The 21,051-nt window shown below is 41.8% G+C and overlaps 1 protein-coding gene across 1 annotated transcript in view; it reads right to left on the reverse strand.

Moving 5' to 3' along the window:
* Window positions 1-3,028: 3,028 nt before the first annotated feature.
* The window catches only part of rimbp2a (RIMS binding protein 2a), a 57,112-nt gene continuing 39,089 nt past the window's right edge, over window positions 3,029-21,051 (reverse strand). The window contains exons 8-23 of the mRNA XM_046375632.1: window positions 19,658-19,815; window positions 19,432-19,511; window positions 19,197-19,306; window positions 16,441-17,259; window positions 16,156-16,179; window positions 15,072-15,223; window positions 13,718-14,497; window positions 13,319-13,474; window positions 12,897-13,043; window positions 11,882-11,975; window positions 9,733-9,902; window positions 9,435-9,603; window positions 9,252-9,352; window positions 9,052-9,123; window positions 8,481-8,648; window positions 3,029-6,228 (exon numbers count right to left, since the gene is read on the reverse strand). Coding sequence (XP_046231588.1) covers window positions 6,001-6,228; window positions 8,481-8,648; window positions 9,052-9,123; window positions 9,252-9,352; window positions 9,435-9,603; window positions 9,733-9,902; window positions 11,882-11,975; window positions 12,897-13,043; window positions 13,319-13,474; window positions 13,718-14,497; window positions 15,072-15,223; window positions 16,156-16,179; window positions 16,441-17,259; window positions 19,197-19,306; window positions 19,432-19,511; window positions 19,658-19,815 — 3,428 coding nt within the window. The 3' untranslated portion in view covers window positions 3,029-6,000. The remainder of the gene's footprint in view (window positions 6,229-8,480; window positions 8,649-9,051; window positions 9,124-9,251; window positions 9,353-9,434; window positions 9,604-9,732; window positions 9,903-11,881; window positions 11,976-12,896; window positions 13,044-13,318; window positions 13,475-13,717; window positions 14,498-15,071; window positions 15,224-16,155; window positions 16,180-16,440; window positions 17,260-19,196; window positions 19,307-19,431; window positions 19,512-19,657; window positions 19,816-21,051) is intronic.

Genomic DNA, 21,051 nt, shown 5'->3' on the forward strand with positions numbered 1-21,051 from the left:
TCTGGTTTATCCTGCCTTGTACATATCAACAGAAAGACATATAACACGCATAATTAAAGCATTCACTTATTAAATGCAAAGCATCCCCCTCCAGCCCTTTTTACCACACACCTAATCTACGAAACTTTTCAAGCCCAAAGACTTCAAAAGAAATCTTCAACTTGCCACATGACAAAAGGTCTGCCGGTATATCAAAGTCAAATTAAAATATTTTACCTGGGAGATCCCTGCTGTGATTTTTGGGGCAGAGGGGGTCAAATGGATGTAGAGTGTTTAACCGGCACTCTGAGGTTTTGTGAAATATTCAGAAAGGCCAGCGGAAGATGGATGTCTCCTTATGCCCCCCTCTGGTGGCATGGCAGGCAGGACGAAAGCGAGTGATAGAGAGGTTACAGCTGGCAAGAATTTTAAACATCCAACGGCCCTGGGGGAGTCCAGAGACTTACAGCTCAATATAGACCTGTTGGATAGTGAGGGAAAATAAGAGCAGGAGGGAGCAGGAAAAAAGGAAGGGGAGGGAGATGAGGGGAGAGGAAGGACAGGGAGACAGGAGAGTATAGGGCAAATATATTAGAAGCAACAAAACAAAGATTAATTGATTTGCAAATTCAATCTCCTTTCTTTCCTGCCTCCCTGAGAATTGAGTGCATATGTCAGGATAATGCCTCTGCATTACTGCAGTATTTTCCCAGTCTTTGAGATTCTCTTCCTACTCGAGTCACTTAAATAGTATTTTTATTATACTTACAGTTAAAATAAAGCAAATAGCAAAAATAAACATGTGTGTTGAGGAGGGTATAAAGGGAGATGGGCAGACTTTTTGTTGAAATTTGTGTCTTTTGGTGTGTGCTCATTGGAATTGTGCTGACATCAGCAAATGTTTAATTAGACCATTAGACTCATTGATGAGGCCAAGGTTTGCCACCCTTTGGGTAACATTCCTCACAACTGCACTCTTAACAGTCATATGCTGTAACTGCCAAACTGAAAAGCACTGCTGCCCTCCTGAGGACTGCAGTGTAAGAGAATGGGACTGAAAAGATTGTAGAAATGTAGAAAATAGGACACCAAAAAGGGCTAACATGCAGCATGAAATTCAAAAGACCTTAATGTAAATGTTAGAATTTCTAGATGTTTGCATTTGTTATTTCTTCCTCCACAGGGGCACAAAATATTGGATTTTGGACTTTGAGAATTTTGAGAGTCTGACTGTTTAAAATCTGATTCTGAACCACCTTGATTCACTCATTGCAGCTCACAAAGACTCAACTTTTCAGGTTACTTCCAGTGAGAAGTTTGAAGTCATGAATGAAAGTGGACAACTATCCTTCATGGCTTTCTTAATTGAAAATGATTTACTGTGATCTTCTGGACTGAGTGACAGCTCACCATTAGACTGCTGATACAAAGAATATTAAATTTGGATAAAAAATGTTATTCAGTTCATGTTATAATAAACCATTCCTAAATCAGTTGATTAAATTATGTAATTTGGCATATCTTGATAAAAATTATGACTGTCATTGTCATCCTGTTATTGTCCTTTGTTCATGAGCATGAGGCATCAGAGAGAATTTTCTAAAGCTGCTTTAAGGATTTTCTGCCAAACAACCATATTTTGCAACTGTTTACAACCTGGGGTCATGATTAAATTAGACAATGGATGTGTCATTAGGCAACTTAGGACATGGCAATAGAAATTTGCCTTTTCAAAGTGTATTGACCACTGACTGAAGCTACTGAAGGTATAACTCGAGCTCCATCTGGCAAAGTGCACTGGGTGTGCTGTAATTGCCAGCAAATCCACCTCTGGACTCCATTTGACTGAGCCCATTAGGACACAGTCTGTATTGACAAGCATTATACTTAGAGTAAAGAGCGATTAATAGTCTGTCAAATCATCATTTTAGAAGCAGATAAAGTGGCGCTGTTTCATATTGATCTTCGGGATCAAAATGAGACACCATCACCTCATGAGCTGACATATCCACATGATGAATTTCAGCTTCAAACATTGTTCTAATGTCAGCTGCAACACGTCCACCCTCCTGCAACCATGGTGCATTCTTTCTCAGATATCATGTCTCTGTAATTTGTGTGACACTCTGATAATTAAAAATCCAGGACAGCCATCTGTCAGGTCCATCAGTCCAGGATATGAAAACATGACTCAAGAATCAATCAATTATGACAACCAGACTTCAAATATACTTTGAACAATTAATCAGTGGTGGTAGAAGTATCAAAACCTTTATGTAAAAGTATGTAAGTATTATCAGTATCAACCTGAACAGTACTCATTGTCATGTTTTTAGAGTAATATTATTGCTGCCTTGGCGTGCATGTTGTACATCATTGCTGTAGAAGGCTGAGCTCATTTTAACTACCTTATATACTGTTGGGTAGTTATGATACGAACGAACACTTGATACTTAAACTTAAAGTCACCAAATTTGGAGATACATGGTTTTCACTGGACAGGCAAAAATCTGAAATGTAACCAGTAACTAAATCTGTCTAACAAGTGCAGTGCTTCTGACAAGTAACGGAGTAGCAGTATAAAGCTGCAACAAATGGAAATACCGGAAATGCACAGTAAACTCATTAAATTCCAATAATATGGCCTTAAAAATGATCATGATAAGGTTATGCTATGGCATCCACGTGAGGAATCTTCATCTTTTTTCTTTTTAGCTGAAAGCATCCAGTGTGAGTGTGAGTGCAGGCCCAAAGAACACCGACTCATTAACTCGCTCAGCGACACATCAATGAAAGTCAGTTGAAGGATGGTCTCTCGAGCTGACAAGACAGCCTGTCTGTGCACTGAGTCCTCAGATGACTGGAATATTAATGTCACTTAATATTTGTTACATACACGTCAAAAGTTTCAGTATTTCCTGCTGGTCTAAATCTGATCTGTTACCTTCAGTGAATATACATAACATAAACAAATGAAAGCAAACAATGATTTTCTAAAAAATATCAAATTTAATTTGGTTATAAAAGATGATTTTTTTTTTTCACATGCACACCCACACATAATTAATCACCATAAATACTGTCCAATGATTTCTTTTTTTATATATATACTTCACAAAGCAAGCACATACGGTGGACTGATACATCTGATTTCAAAGGACACTATGGAGAATGCTTGCAGTCTTTTACAGGGAGAGGAAATCTCAGTGCACTAACAAAAAGGCTTTCGTAAAATCAAGTAGAAACATTTATAAATTATCTACAAATGGATCATAGTACAAAAGAGCTACAGCATTTTGAGACACTACACCCATTCACAAGTGAATGATTTGGTATTGGGACACCATGTTACAGTATTTCAACTTTGTGACAGAGCGAATGAGAAACTACTCATAAAACAGCTTTGGAACAAAAAGAATCACATGTAAACCTATTGCCAGTTGAACTTTTCTCAGATTCCACTTTGGTAAACCCTTTCTTGTCATTGCATTTCATCAATAACATAAATAAAGAATGAAGAGAGTAGAACCCTGTTTCACACAATAAACTCATATCTGACACGTCTTTTAAGTGCAACTTGACATAAGACACAACTGGAGATAAACAGGATATAATGGATATTTAAAACCAAACACAGAGTAAAGAAGTTTTAAATCATTAAAGCTATGAGACATACTATCCCTCTGGTGAGTAACTGAGCACTTTTTGTTACCTTCATGGCACACAAAATGTTGGTGCACACCCTTCTTCTTTTTCTTCAATATTTGCTTTCAAAAATGAAATTTTGACTGAGAACTTTATGTCTTTAAACTTGTATAATTAGCACACACAATGTCTGTCTCCTCAAAGGACAAAACTGAGGTAGGACAGTGGGTTGAAGATACGTACAAGTGAATTCTGTGCTGTTACTTCATGTGATCAGTGAGATGGAAGGTTAGAATGGCAGTTTGAATGTCTTGAACTTCAAATTAAATTAGAAAATACAAACTGTAAAACTTCTAAGACCAAGAAAAATATTTTTCAAGTCAGTATGTTTCCATAAACAAAAGGGAAAACAACAGTTTGAGGGCTTCCAATTACTGTATTAAAAATTCCATTTGATTAGCTCTCCAGGCTACAGGTTTTTCAAATTTACCTGGATGAAAACCATCTTAAAACAAAGTTTCACTTTGAAATGTTGGCCACAGCAGCAAATTTGAACAATGTTCAAATAAATTCATGAAATTAAATTGAATATTGAATATATTTACGGTTCCATTTGGGGGAAAAAAATCAGACTAAAATGCTGACATTTGGTCTCACTCAAGACACAGAATCACAGCTTGATTCAGATTCATTTGTGTTTTCTCACTCCCTCAAGAAAGAGCTTTTTGCACTGACAGCAAATGAGTGATTTAATAGAGCATCAGTGTGACAGCCTGCAGGATATTAAGTAGTTCCTACTGATCTGATTACATTTTCTGGTGCAAATCTTTTAGCAACATTATGTAAATAGGTTGTTTGTTTTTAAACACTTGATTAAATATAGAAAACATTCAGTGAGACAACAAGCTAAATGGAGCAAAAACAGAAAATTGGCATTACTGATCAGTGTGTGGGTTCTCCAGACTCTCCAATGCTTTGAGGTGTACTGCTCAATATTATAAAATCACAAAACTAAAGTAAAACATTGTTCTGTTCCAGATTCCTTTTTAAATGTATATAAGCTGTGTAACTTTTTATGGTATAGTCCTTATGTACTGCGAGTACAAGTCATGTAGCATATCGGGTAGCCTAGATGAAACTGAACCAGAGAACAATGAACACCTTGACACTTTGATGTGTAATTTCTGCGACGCCTTAATGCGGCCCTCTACGTGAGTCAACAAAACCAAACTGTGCACAGGCAATGGAGGTAGCGGCACATCACTAGACCACATGACCAATAACTATCTGACCTCTCCCTCACAAACAAAAGAAGTGAACAAGAAACATGAAAGGTGCAAAACATGAATGCTTCACATGCTGCCTTGCACACGCACGCACACACATGTGCAGGCACGCAAAACATATCTTTTCACCAGTCGTCAGACAGAAACACCCACCTTTGTGCAATAGGAAGACGGACACAAAATTTTGTCTTGAACTAGGCGTTTCATGACAGCTTGACAGCGAGGACGACAAACATTTCTGCTCTTAGCCAAGATTCGAAAATGACAAAGCACAAGCGACTCATCGTGAAACAAAGAAACTGGTGTAAATCAGCCTTGTGATTGAAGGAGGAATGTCATGCTCATATTGTTTTCATAAAGGCCACTGAGACATCTAGCTTGCCTGCTTCTTCTGACGTTAATGCCCTGTTGTCAGTCTGCTATTCTTTCTTTTAAAAATCCTTTCTTCACAGAAAACTATCCGCTGAATCACAGGTATACGTGGAAATGATTCTTTTCCTCCCACATATGCTACCAGCTCTCTCTGATATTGCACTGAATAAAGCCTTTGTGTTAGCAGCCAGCATTACTTCGCAGAATGCCTCAATAACAGTGTAGTCTATTTGAGATTTCCTTAGAGGAGTGTGATCCGTGTAGTGACATCAGTACTCCTACTAACATTTTTTTTTTTTTTTTGCTGAGAAACTTAACCAGTAACCAGATGATTTGTTTTCACAGATACCCTGCTTCAACAAAAGTATAGTTCCTTTCACTAATGATGAAGAAAAGAGAAGAACACATGTCATGAAAATCCTAGTTTGTTTGTTTTTTCTTAGTCATCCGTTGATTTAAAATACATCACAGTAATATATTTTTGTGTCTGCAGGTGACCTCTGTCTTGCTTTTGGCACTGTACTGTACATAGCTTCGCTGATTTGTATCCATCACCAAACACCAATCGTAACTGTGTCACTGGTTATATTCAGATAGGCTCACGCAGTCCAGGAGACAAAGCTCACATCCTCTCTGCCATGTGTTGTTGGGATCAGAGCTGTTTGTATGGATGCGATATACAGAGCCCAGCGTGTGCATGTATTGTACAGGGTTTTTTTTATTTCACAGGGGAGAGTCTCTTCAGCAGCTTCTTTCCCTTAGAAAGTATTCCTTTCTTCTTCTTGTTTGCCAGGTCTTGGGAGTCCCGGGGGTCCAGCGAGATTTTGGGGCCCCTGGTAGGGCTCAGGGGTCTCATGGTGCCCGGGAGGAGGGGCCGCACAATCGGGGACGGCGCTCTGATAGGTGCGGCGTCGTTGTCAACTGTGTCAGTGATTTCTGTGGTACCCTGAGGAGAGAAGTGATGGGGAGGTGTGGAGGCACGGGGCAGCACATTACAAAAGAAGCAACACTTTCACACTGAACACAAGGCCTCTGTCTGTCTGCCTGTCTGCCTGCCTGCCCGCCTGTCTGTCTGTTTGTCTGTCAGTGAAGTGTGCTTTGGTGCAGATCTCAATTCAGATATTTTCTATTCGTTAAAGAAGTAAGAAGTTAGAACAGCAATTTGCCCTCTTTCGCTTCATAAACCACTTACAGATCTTTAATGGCACACTGTCATTTTATACTGTTGACTGGGAGTATGAGCCACTTTAGCTTTAGTTCTAGTTAAGATTTTAATTATCTATGTTTTTATCATGGACCTTAGAATGTCCTTGCATTGTTTGTCATTCTATTGTGCGAGCTGGCTGCTGAAACTGCTGCAGTTTGATTTGGGGATTAATAAAGTTCTATATCTATTTATCTATAAACAGATATGCTCATTTTCATAATTCAGTTCAATCATGAAAGTAAATTTAATATCATTTAAAGTGTTTGTCAAACAGTGCAAACTGTTGTTGTTGCATATTAAGTCAAGGGCTCAGGGGGTGCCCTTCCACGACACATTATAAATACAAGTCTTTTATACAAGCTATAAAAACTGATTTACTAACCACCTGATATTATCCTCACTGAATGTGATTTTAATATTCTCCACATGCTATTAAAATGGCCATCTAATCTGTATTAAGCTGACAACTGAGGTTTGCTATGGTTTCACACACACACACACACACACATTGTACGTGTAGAAGAAACACTAAGGAGGAAGGCATCAAATGTTGAGCACGACATCAGCACAGCACAGAGCCAGAGAAGTCCACCATCAGTGAGGCCATGAGGGAACATACAGTACAACCATAAACAGTACGACACCCAGGGACACAACTGTAGATACCAGGCTTCTCTTCTAATGCAGCAGCTCAGTGCACAGTTTCAGTAAAACACTTAATATTTTTATGTCTTGAAAGTTCAGATTAAGGTCTAATTTATTCTGATTTTCAGCAATATATATCATAAATATGTCACTTTATGGTGACAAAAATGATGCCATTTAGCAATGTGAGGCCAACTTTTCAATTATCAACACCTTAGCATTTCAAATTAAATACATATATATTTCAAAATGCAAAAAGAAAAAAAATGGTTGACAAGTGCTTTAAAAAGCCTTCACTGTGACCACAAGCTGTGTGCATTAGAGCCTCGAGTTTGGTATCTCAAGTTGCCGACTTACTGTACAAGGCAGACAGAGCCATTTATGGTGTGAAATGAACAATCTTCTTCTGCTTGTTTGATTTGTTTTGCCAAGCGGGTGAGGAAAAACAAAAAAGAAATCAGATGTGGCAGCATTGTCGCCGTCGCTAAAACCCACACCACTATGACAACTGAAAACAGCAACAACAACGTCAACAACAACACCAACACACATGAACACAGAGCGGAAAGAAGAATGTTTTTAATATCCAATTTTTCGTCTTTTATTGTTCCATTGTAACAACACAGTATGGATGTATCAGTGCTGCAATTGGTTTAGTCGAGCTCAGAGCAAACATGGCGAATCCACTGTCAACAAGGCTGGAAAATAGATCTGATGTGTGTGCAATATACATAAAGAAACAAAGCCTCTTTAAGGAAATACAGCAGTCGAGCCAAGAAAGTTATTAGAAAATGTATCAAGTTTGAAAAAGGCATGCTTTTCTCTCTTTAAAGTTTTTCTTCTCAGGCGATTGCTTTCAGTGTCATTGGTTTGCAATTGTTATGTGTTAATAAAGCACTTATAATAATAATTATTATTATTATACACAATAACCACAATTTGATTTTGTGTTTCAGTGCAAAGAGGTACCAAATTATCTTGTGTAAGAAATGGGTTGAGCCTTTTTCAAGTTCTCCTTAACCAGTGCTACATGCAAAAATCACCAGCAGGGCTCCCACAGTCTATCCTCTCTCTGTCCATGTCAGGCTTTGCTTCTTCCTTTCTCTGAGACTCAGAAAGGTGATAACATTGGATTTTTGTCCCCTTTTCCAAAGGGTGAAGGGAGGGAGGGAGGAAGGGGGAGTTGTTAGTTTGTATAGAGTCACCACTGTCACCACATGGACAAACACACACAATGAACAGCACACAGACGGCAAAGTGGAGGAAGCGAGAGACGGAAATCAAGAGAGAGGACGGAGGATGGATGAACACAGGGCCTAGCGCTGAGAGCGGCGATGATGATGTACCCGTTTGCCCTCTGAGACGGTGGCGGCAGAGTTGGTAGAGGGGCGGTCGGCGGCAAGCTCTTCCTGGGGGTAGTGGGACGGAGTATCAGTCAGATACACCTCCACGTCATCAGGCACTTCTTCCAGGAAGTTTGAGGGAACCAGACCGCGGTGGCCGTTCATCTCACCCTGTGGATGGCAATAAGGAGAAGAGATATTTTTGTACACTGTGTTGTATTTACAACATGTCTTATAAATGCATTGTTCAGGTGCTAATAGCACTTTGTTGTCAAAAAATCAGAGCATGTGAAACTAACTTACAAGGCCACTCCCTATACCTTTTTAACCGGTGACTAATTTGAAGATTCCTCATCATCTTTCTGATTTGTTAAATTAAAGTTTGACACAGAATGCCATGCCAACGATTAATCAGTGTGCAAAAATCTGAAATCCAGTTAACACATTTCTGTCGATAAAAAAGAAAAGGCTTATGCATTGAAGGGTTTGTTCCACATCTAACTAACTAAGTTAAAAACCGGCCTGCTAACACCTCTAAAATTAACAAAAGCAAACATGGCTGAGCAGCACTCACATAATAGAATCCATCTTCATCAATATCTCCAAACACGGCAATGATGTCACCAGCACAGAAGGTCAGCTCGGCCTATCAGGAGACAGAGATACAAAGAGGGATATACAAGGAAAGAGCGGAGTCTGCTGTGTTTTTATCTGTTATTTGTTTGTGTGGTTATCATGTGCGTTCAGTAAGGGATCCTCAGCAGTTAGAGATACCTCAACATCAACATTAGGGGAGCTTTCTCTGGGGTCGTAGTCGTAAAGAGCCACCATCCTCCTCGAGGCCTGATCTCGACGGAGGCCTCTTCTGTTCTGCTCTGGAGGTAATAAGAGACAACATGTTAACAGAAAGTAACCATATCTGTGCAACCAAACCCACAGACTATGCTTGTGCAGTACCTATTCTGTCCACAGGGGTGCTGAGCGGCAGGAAGCCCTGTTTGATGAGCTGGTCCAAGGTCTCCTCATCCTCTGCTCGTATCTCTGACACCATGTTACAGGGGATCAGACCCATCCTGCCCCTTAGTTCTCCTCTGTAAAATCCATCTGTATCTTTATCACCATACACCTGTTAGACATAATAAAACATAAAACATAGTGCTTCTATTGCGGTGATTGGAGAGAAAAAGAGAGAGAACAGGATAATCAGAAACACAGTACATCAAAGCACTGGACCATATTAACTGTAAACTCTCACCTTAATGATCTGCCCCTCTTTGAAAGGCAGCTCTTCATCAGCTGCATCTGGGTTGGGGGACATGGACAGAGGATCGTAGTCAAACAGGGCCACAAAGATCCGGAAAGACTCCTCGGGCTCTGACTCATCATAATACGTGGGAGAGCGGCGATCCCGGTCCCTGTAGCCATCTTAAACACATTGAAGACAAAGAAAGCATTTCATCATCCTGCATCACAGGAAAAGGCAACCTGCGGATGTGAATCAGCACACAAAACAGGATCTTTAGAGGAGAATTTGATTCTTTGTTGAAATATTTAATATATACAAACATAATTTTTAATTTGTCTCCTGTTACATTTGAGCCTGTGTTTGTGCTTGGCAACAAAACTTATTGGTGCATACAGTATTGACCACTACTGTGATGAGCAAGTCCATTATGTTTACATAGTGATGTGTCATAAGCATGCTTCAATCCAAAGAAATCAATCAGAGAGGATTTTATTGTGTCGTATTGATTTGATCAGGCAGTATTGCATGACAGATTCAGTTATCTTGTCAAATCATGTCTGTGCCTGCCAGCATGCAGGAGGAAATCTGTGGTCAGTCAGTTATTTAAATCTTTAAATCATGTACTCGCACACACACGCACACACGCTTAATGTTTTTGTCTACCTTTCGATATGCAGTGAGAGACAGATGGGGAACAAGACAAACCATAGTGCAATACACAAACAGAATGGTTCATGGACATGACACAATGCCAGAAACACACAAGACTGCAGACATGCATCCTACAAAAAGCTTAAATAAAAAAAAAAGAAAAATAGAACTATTCCAACTTCTTATAAAAACAAAATATTAAGTGAAAGTGTAAGATTTGAAGCAAAATCTAAAACTTTCCTTACATTGCCAGCTCTTTGAGCTGCAAGAAGTCTAAAGCAGAGATGGCATGGAAGTCCGTCTTTTATTTTGTACATGGGGTTGCAATACTGGGAAAATGCACCAACTGTATGGTGCTTAAAAAGCATGATGTGAAGTGCATTGCTCCCAGGTGAGCATATGTCAACCAGCAGAAGGTTTGGTACTCGTATTCGTGTGGTACTAGAAAAGAAATGTAAGGTACAACTGCATTTCCAACAGCTGATATTTCAAACTCAAATGTCCACAGGAACTCAAACTTCTAAAGAAAAACAAGAAAGCAGTAAATGTGTAGTCATTCTTTGATGCCTAACACTAAAATTTTCTTTCAAAATGTCATGCATGACTGCTCTCAATTATAAGAACCGTGTGTGTGGTTGTACCACAAAGGGAAGGGGGTTTAGCAGGCATCTAGTTCAGTGCAGTGAGTGAGGCATTCTCTAAGCAGTCAATCAATCATTTATCATCTGCAACTGTGGAAACGTTCATCCTGGACCCCAGGTATGGCTTGCCAGTTGGTCCACCATTTCAGTGCAGTGCAGTCATGCTGTTCAACTGTAAGCATAATAATAACTATTAGACAGAGAAACAGGCGCTTGCAAGTGTCCACAGCTACTTCTTGCCATTTGCCGGTTGCTGGTGGCATTGTTTTGTCGCCATGCTGTGGTGATAAAAACAGCACTGCAGGCACATACCACGGGGAGACCTGGTGCCGCCCACATGCCTGCGGGATGACCACGTCCTGTGCCGAGCTACTCTGCCATAGTAAACATCCTCGGTGACGGGGGAGAGGTTTCCCTCACTGTTATTCTCAGAGGTTACCTCTACAGGAAACACCAGTTAGAGGGTGATGGGGTTACAAAGCAAAGCTCAACATTTCTCTCCGAAAACGTTAAACATCTGTGTTCCAGCTAAAGCTTCTTATTACTTAGACATAAGGTAACAACAAAAACTATGGCTAAACCGTCATGGTTGCCAGATTCTTTATTGGAACAGATTAATGCATTAACTTAGAGTGCAACTGTGCACAGGAGCTTGCTGTATCATAATAATCTCCGCAGGATCAAACTTATGTTCAAATAGTGAAGGGCATGAGCATGATTCATAGACACAGGGGTGATCTGGAGACTCAGAGAAGCTCATGAAGGTTTTAACAGAGCTATAAACACTACTTTTGTGGCACAAAACAGAAAGATTATAAAATTAAACATTTTCCCTCCCATCCTCTCCTGCCAATTTCTATACTGACCAATGGAGGGAACCATTAGAGGTCGTCTCTGAGGCTGGGCACCGCCATGATGAATTCTTCTCCCAGTCTCCCGGCCTCCAGCAGGAGTGTTTGTCTGAAAGGCACGCAAATGCAGAAAAACATTCACGAAGATCAAAGATGCATGAGTGGCTCACAGATGCACGGGCCAACTCGCAAACAGCATGTGTAAAAACGCACAGCGACATACAGATTTCATGTAAACAAAGTCATGCAGCACTCACAGACAGGCACGCCAAAACACAGACGCACAGACACACTCATATACACACAAGCCCACGTAAAGTTTTAACATCCTGAATTTCCTGATAACATACTACTTTAAAGATATCTGTAAGCTGTGTCTACATTTCTGTGTTGTCTCTCTTCATGGCGCTTAACTGTTCTGTCTCTCCCTGTGTCTCTCTCCAAGGTGCTGAACACATTCAAACCCAGTCTGTATTTGTTTCTCTCCACAGTGCCGAAACATTAAAGGTGCTTTCAGACAGAGAGGGTGGTGTCGCCGTGGCTCCAGGCTACCTCTAATCCTTCTAATAGCCTGCACCATACCCCCCAGACTGCTGCTAACCACCTAGTCTCATCACTTAGTGAAACAGAAAGGACTGCATCTTAAAGCAGAGAAAATGGTTAGCAATATGACATTAAAATAGCAAGCTTTGCTAGCTAGTGCCATAAACATTAGTCCAGACCGGACAATCAGACTTTGAAGATGTTGCTCCAGTTTTTCTTTGTTGATATGCTGATAAGCCGTCTGGAAGGATTAAAACCCAGTCTGTCTCTCTCTGTTTCTCTCTGTGGTGCTGAAGCATTTAAAAAAAAAAAAATCTCCCTTTTTATCTAAATTAAACTCAGCACACACACACACTATCCACACATATGAAATGCAAGTCAAGGCAGCAGTCTCAGTTGAAGTATCTGTGCCTGTGCAGTTCGCTAAATAATAATAAATTTGGGTGGTTATGACAATTGGGTTTAGAATAAGTGCGAAGAACTGCACCTTGGGTGTGTTGTGCGAGTTGCGTCGACGTCCCTCTTCCAGCTGCATCTCAGAGTACAGCTCCTCCTCATCCTCTTCCATGATGTCAGACAGGTCAGAGCCCCGGCTGCTTTCGCTGTGATAATCTTCATTGTGACTATAGTGAGGCTTTTGGCAGTCACACACACAAACACAAACACACAAGACGCATTTGTTTAAGTCCACATACATACATACATGCACACACCAAACGCACATGGATGGGCGAATACACGCATTGGAACACACACGGAGACACAGGCAAAGGGAGTGTTTGCATGCCACCACCCAGATGTGCATGCATACACGCGTCCAAGCATACGCACATGTGAGGGGTTTTCTATTGAAAAAGTACATCGTTCAAAAGGAGGCAAAAGATTCATCGCTTCACGTGTTGTTCTTACCGGCCTCCCCAGCTCAGACCCTCTGAGGAACTCGTCGACTGAGGGTCCTCTCCGACGGCCACGAGCAAAGCCTTCCTCATCTTCCTCTTCCTCATCGGAGTGATGCTGGTGAAAAGAATGACTCTGCTCTCCGTATCTGCCTTGCATCCTGTCCCCCTGAAAAGAGGCAGTGGGCATGACTGTATTGCTTCATTGTTGGTGGTTATTTTATTTAGTGGTATTTTTATGATAACCTGCCCTTTCATGTCCCATCAACAGATTGCTACATACTCTTAATTTCCAGCCTTACATTTCCAGGAGATTTGAAATTCGATTTAAATGTAGTGTCATGCTGTGAGTTTAATTATTCTTTTTTGACTGTTTTTCAAATTTGACTTAGCTTTTCCATTGTCATCACACCTTGCTACTTTCTGCTGCCACCCTCTGCGCTGCTTCTCTGGCAATCGCTTTGGCCACTGTGTCCGGGATGAGAGTGCCTCTGGGCTGTGGTAGAATCCTCTGCGGGGATGGTGAGCGTGGATTGGCAGGAGAAGGAGCCTCAAGGGTGTGGCCTTGCATGGGCACAGGGGGCTGGGAAGAGGGAGAGCGTGTAGGGTCCCACCCAGGCTGGCCAGGTGGAATAGCTCCCCCATGGTGGGCTGCATGCTCTTTGGCATCCAGGTCTCTGGCACATACTGGTCTCTGAGGTACAGGGTGGTGGTGGGGATGGGGTAGCAGAGGCAGTTGGTGCTGAGGACTGGGACCTTGGTGGGGCGGGCGAACCTGGAGATGTACAGGCTGGGGGTGAGGATGTGGGGGTCGAAGCTGAGGTTGAGGGGGTCCGCCTGGATGGGGAAGTCTGGAATGGGGTTGAGGGTGTGGAGGATGGGGTGGGAGTGGTTGTCCATGTGGCTGGGGTGGAGCAGGAAGTTGGGGTGTGGCATGAGGAAGGTGAGGGGATTGGAGATGGGGTTGAGTGTGGGTGTGTGGAGGGGGGCCTGCGTGCGGGTGCATTGGCGGTGGCAGGGGAAGCGCAGGTAGAGGCACGAGCAGATTGTTTGGAATGACGGCGACTTGGGAGTCTTGGGATTCTCCCTGTACTGACAGCGTCCTGACGATGACTTCCCTGGCCTCCAGGCACTGAATCCTTGACAGATCAATACTAACATAATCTGCCATTGGGTACAACACCTCAGCTATCTGGATTAAAAAGAGAAAATACAATGTTTACTTTAACAGAAACTAACATCTTAAACAACATCAGAGTCATGATCAGTGCACCAGAAGCAAAAGCATGAGCTACCTTCAGGACATCTCAAAGTGTAATACTGCAATACTGTGGTAATACTGTGATTTACATCGGCAGTCAGCAGAGGGAGTGAGAGACCACACCAAGATCTTCACAGATTGAGAGGCTTGCACCAAGCATGAATCACAAGTAGGTGGCACTGCGGTGTGCACTCAGGGCACTGATGACATAGCACTAAGTCAACAACACAGGCTATAACATCCCATCTGTGATTCACGTTCATGTGTTTCAGCTAGATTAGATACGATTAAACAACTCACATAGCGTTTTACACTGCATGTAGCCCTTTGTAATATGGATCCCATATGCTTGTGAATTCTCTACAAAGCAGTCTCTTAGTATTATGACACTGTGTAGAGTCACTTACTTTCTCTCTAATCATGCATGATGACTTATGATATCTCTTAGCAGCATGAGCTTAAATAAGGATAGCCTTATCCACAATGCAAACACTCGCTAACTCACCCTCTGTCCTTTAGTGCAGACTGCGTAGCCAACAACATTTGCCCCGTTAGATGTGCAAGTGGGAGAGAGGATGGGAGGCTTCCAGTGGACCTGTAGGACCCCTGGGGCTTGCCCACAGAGCACCTGTACATCCTGGGGAGGCAGGGGAGGTCCTGGCAGGTGAGAAGACACGGTTGTGAGGGAACAAAAACATTCAAAACACTGTACATCATAATAAGTGGGAAGGGTGTGGAGCATTCATCAAATGCACTAATTGGCGCACACACAACCATGCACAGAAATGCCAACATACAAGAGAGGGGGGTGAAGTGGTTGTGGGGGAAACAACAAACTGGATTCATTTAGAATTTGCCCTGCATTTTTAAATCTGTGAACAACTTTTGAAATTTTCAAGATACACAGTTCATGCAAATACTTGTGATAATGTGACATTGTTCATGAGGGATATTTAAGTAGATGATAAGTTATCGTGGCACAACACTAGCACTGACCACACAAAAATACTGCATAGTCAAGGTGTAATGTGAAATTAGATCCTTTAAGTGTAGTAGCATTTTTGCAAAATATTTTCAGTCTTCCACTCTCCTGGATAACTGGATAAAACATGCACAACTGCTTTTCAACAGAAGCAAATGCACACTCACACGAAATGGTAAGCAGTGTAGTGGCACTGCTTTACATAGCACTGGTTACTCCAGGCTAGGCTATAGGCTGAGGAAATGACTCATCAGAATAATAACTGATCATATCTTGAGATGTGTGGCTGTTCTCTAATCAGTGATGGGCTCAGTGCAGTAATCTAATCTTGGGCAAAATGGCATTTGCATTTGCTTTCAGAAAGTGTGGTTAAATTTCCATAGACACATGAATGACAACAATGTGTGTGGATTTCAATTACAGAACCATAAAAATGCCATTTTGTCCACATCTCTTCATTGATTGCACATATTGAACAAAGGCATTCTCAGTTTCATGACTAAAATCCTCATTCAAAAATGTCATGGCACTGATGTCATTTGTGCCCAAATCATTTAGTGCTCAGGTACATGGGAAATCTAGCCCAGAACTGCAGTTTCATTCTGACCTGTTCTGCAATATGGTGTTGGACCTAGACAAAATACAGTACACAACAAGGGCATGGTAAGGCAATGCTCCACTCTTCTACAGCACAGGACAATTTACAATTACAAGTTCAAAACTGATATTGCATCATGTTAAATCTTAGAGCTGTCTTATAGTAAACTGAAATAAACAGAGTAGTAGCAGTCTGTTATATCCATCTGTCTGTTACTATTGACAATCGTGCTATGGAGCTATGAACACATTACTGATACTGCATACTCTATGTATAGAAATGATCTTTGCTGACCTGCAGCCTGAGTGCAGAACTCCACGCCAGCTTCTTTCCTCTCTCTCTGCTCCAGTGGCAGCTGCCATGGCACCTGGTGTGGCTGTGCCAGCACCGTCACTTTGTACACAGTCAGCGGTTTCAAGTTGAAAAATCGTAGTCTATACCTTCCTGGCTTTAACACTGCGTGCTCCACCCCATCCAAGAATACGGTGTGACCATAGTTACTGTTGCTAGGCAACCAGGAGAGCTCGGCAGTGTCACGCTGGATGTCATCCACCCGCAAACCGCTCGGTGCCACCACCACGTTGGCTCCCACCAGTAAGGTGCACCGCAGCTCGTCCGACAAGCCCCGGTCGGTGACACTTTGCACAGACACGCGATGCACGCAGCCGTCCAGGTCCAGCTTCTCCAGCAAGCACTTGGTCCGGCCACCATACGGGATACTGGCACGAAGCTCCCCATCTATTAACACATTGTAGCCAGAGATGTTCCCCCAGCCCAAAGGCACTAGTGGAGGCTCCCAGGCCACAATGACACTCCGTGCCAGCTGCTTGATCAAGGAGATCTTTCGGGGATAAGGCACAACATCTTCAGCCAGGTCCTCAGGGTCCAGGGGCCCCCCTGTCCCATTGCTACAGGGAACCAAGGCATTAGCTGATCCCAGAAGGCCATCCTGGGAGACACCTCCATCTACTGCTGTCAAGGCCAGGGATGTATGGTCCAGCGGGCCCAGGTCTTCCCCTCCTTCTCCGGACTGAATCGCTGGTTTTTCCTTGTCCTGGACAAACTCAACAAAGTTGGAAGGGACAAGTCCTCGTTGGCCATCCAGCAGCTCCCCTGTGACAGGGGATGATGATGATTATGATGAATAAATCAATCTTGTGCCTCATTTTTCATGTCAATTAACAAAAAGCCTAATGCCAACCACCTGAATGTACTACCCTTTAAAACTGTCTCTATGGAAAAACACAACATGGTCTCTGCGATGCTTCCTATAAACGTTGACATTAGGCTTCTCTAATGGCTCCTTACAAGACGAAGAAAAAAGGAAAACTGTAACTTGAATACACATAATCATCAGCAATTTTCCTTGCAGGGAGGAATGAGTCAGGGAGTGAGAGGTGGGAGACATGTAAACATGCACTATGTACTATTCTCTAAGATGTAAGCTTTACCACTGGTTCTTTGATGTTAGCTTTTATACTCTCTCCAGTAAACACAGAACTGCAAAAAACACATTCTGAAGAACCTTCTTTTGAACATTTCCAGGAACACCCGTGAAAATATAGATGCTGTGGCTAGTGCAGGGGGGAAAACAGCTTAGATTTGCACTACAGTTAGGTTTTTTGTTTATTTGCTTTTTCCCAAAAGGTAAGAAGTTTGTATCATCTTGTCCTACAATCCCTTTTCCACAGGGGCCTGAGAGACCTTAAGACCATTTGTGTGTGCCTGCGTATTTGTGTGTGGGTGAGAGTGTGCGTTGTTTGTGTCTGCTCATGATTAAGATGAGCCCTGCTGGATTAGTCATCAAGCTAAAAGGGACCAAGGTCCCATCTTGACAGCAGCTTGGTCCGAGGCCTGAGTCTCCCTCCTGCGTGGTAAATACAAGGCTCCTCCATGATGCCATGCAATCTCACCACCCACAGCTAATGAATCACTGCAGCTCAGTAATACTGTGTCTGTATCTGTCTGAAGGATTGCTAGAGGGATTAGGATTGCCTCTGATGGAGGGGTCTTCATAATTCTAAAGAGATTAGACAGAGAATCACTCCAGTCACCAGTTATAAAATGTGTACAGTAGATTTTGACACTGATGCACTGACATAGTACATACAGGTGTGACCAAAATAATGTGATCACATTATTGTGTTGTGGACAAAATGACTAACCTTGAAGTAACTAATTAACAATTAAAAACACAGGTCATAACATCTTGAATGCCAGCTGGATGATTAAAATGATAAGAATAAAAAAGGGGTCTCATAACTTTTGCTTAACTCCTGGTATACATGCCATACTCACATCTATACCCTCTATGTGCTGTATATGTGCTACAGCAGTCAGTGCTCCCATAACATGCTCACTCTAAAAAGATTTGGAAGGGAATTACATGCCAAATACCATAAATAGAACAAATTCACTGGGGGATGACTCTGAGCTGACACACACTTCTTGGCATTTTGTCTCATTGTAGGATAATTAATATGCGATGATGCACATGCTTGTTGTGACTGTCAAGAATTCTCTGCAACAGTAGCAGACGAGGACTCAGGCAATATGAAAGTCTTGAAAAGCACTGTAATCTTTGATCTTTAGAGTGCTATATTTTTAAGACAACTGTCATCTATGTACCTGACTAAGGTTAAAATGCCAGTTAAAGTGGACATAGACCCCCATAGAGTTTTCAAGTGGTATTATTACCCACACAAAGACATCCACATTGCTTCCCAACAGCAGCTACCAATAGAAAGGTTTGAGTTTATTCATTCATTTACTCTATAATGGAGACATGATAACAGATAGAAATGAAGCCACGCTGCTGGCCAGATTGGATTGTCAGCCTTCATTTTCCCGGGAGACCTCATTGGTAGAAAAAAAAATTGCATAATAAATGCGAGGTTTATAGGGAACTAATCTAAACGTCAGTGGTGTCATTATGTTGATTACAGAATATAATTTAATTCATAATCATACGTCAAAGCAAAAAACTCTACCGCTAGTTTAATGCCGATATTATTTTCCCTGTCATCTCTGAAGCTTTATTCACTTCTCACCTTCATAGAATCCATCATCATCCATGTTTCCATACACATACAGATACTTTCCAGCCACAAGGGGGAGTTCTGCTTCGGGATGCTCATTTGGTCCATCATAAGGGTTATAACTAAGAGGAGAGATGTGCAGTTTTCACCTCAGCAACTTTTTATATTCATTTGGAAATAAGGAAGTTCAGCTTAAAACAATTATATGCGATGAAACAAACAGACACACGAAGTCGATCTCATTCACCTGTAACGGGCAGTGCAAAGGCGGACCTGGCCTGTGTAGCGAGGCTTGGACCTGGTTGATGGGCTGGCCTCATCCTCCATCTATTGATTTACAACGAATCACATTTATATGCAGTATTCATAATTAAGATTCAAGCCAAAAGTAACCAAAATAAGTAGAGAAAACTTTATCTTGAAGACATGATGTATGCGTTAATGTGATGAAATTTAGTGATGTAGTGAAACACCTCTGAGGGGGTCAGCTGCCGAGGGCTGCTGGGGCGGTCCGATGTCACGGTGCTGGATTTGACAGACGACAGTTCTGTTCTTTCTCTGTCTCCAGTCTGGGTTGTGCAGGGCAAGAACTGGGAGATCAGTATTGGCGTGTTTGCCACGTTCTCATCGCCTGGCAGACATTGATTTCCATAGCAAATAAAGAGCAACTGTCACTCCTTCTGCACCCATTTGCTGCTCATTGCACAGCTATTGATTTCCTGTTGGGGCAAGTGTACAGCAAACACTCTTCATGGCAAAGGCTATTCAACCCCCATCAACACCTCACATCTGCAATGCATTTGTTCTTAAATACTACTCAGGTCCTCAGGGGAAAAAACACACTTGAGAGGAAATGCAGGAAATACATTTTTTAAAAAAAAAACCTTGAAATTTAAGTTACATCAACAACATGGATACACTTTACTGTGGGTTCAGTGGTGTGTGAGTGAGCAATAGTGTGCATTAGCACAAAAGCATCAGTGAGTCCCCCCTCTATTTCAAGTGAAGAAAGATGAAAAAGGATTTCCAGCACTTCAAAGACCTTTGGTCTGTGCCAGACTGTATAAATCTACATCACTGAAACGGCTGGATCTGCTGGCTCTGCAGGTTGCACTATGTCTCATTAGAATACTAATGTGTTAAACTATAATCATGTCATATATCAGGCCTGTAATCAATTAGGGTACATATTGATCATGAATAGCCAGTATGGCCTTCAATGGTGGGTACCTCTGTTCAGGAGTGAGCTGATCCAGCTGTTATGTGAGCTGTCTGGGGATTAGGCCACTTTGAATAACATTTCATGCATAAGCCCTTTGATCACATATAATTTTGGTGCTTTTATCTGAAGTGTCTGGACTGAATACATATTTTAGAATGAGTGAACCCCATTGGTGATGGATCATTTGCTTCGAATAATATTAGTCACGTTTTATATACTATAAGTACTCCATCAGCTTAGTATTGCATTCATGTAGTGTTATTGGCCTCTCAACAGAAACTACACACAAAAACAAAGTATCAAAATCTATGTATCTTTTTTTAATCCACACATTCCTCTTCCTTGTCAAAACCTGACACCTATATTACCCACAATGCAACTTGACCACTGACAGTTCGGTTTGATTTGGATTTGGGTGTGCTACGCTATTAGTAGCTAAGGTAGACTAAAGTTTTTCTCCCCTTGTGTGTAGTTTAGCTTTTCATTCCCGGTCCTTGTCTGTTTTCCCTCCTTTTTTAATAGCTTGCTCCTTCATGACTGTTTTCACTTGTGTCCAGTCCCCTTTGTTTTTATATACCTGTGCTCTCCATTTGTGTGCTTGTCATTGTTCCCTGCCTTTTGTGCTCCCTGTCATTCCAGTATATC

This window comes from Scatophagus argus, chromosome 20, assembly GCF_020382885.2.
Source record: "Scatophagus argus isolate fScaArg1 chromosome 20, fScaArg1.pri, whole genome shotgun sequence".
In the NCBI taxonomy this organism is placed as follows: Eukaryota; Metazoa; Chordata; class Actinopteri; family Scatophagidae; genus Scatophagus; species Scatophagus argus.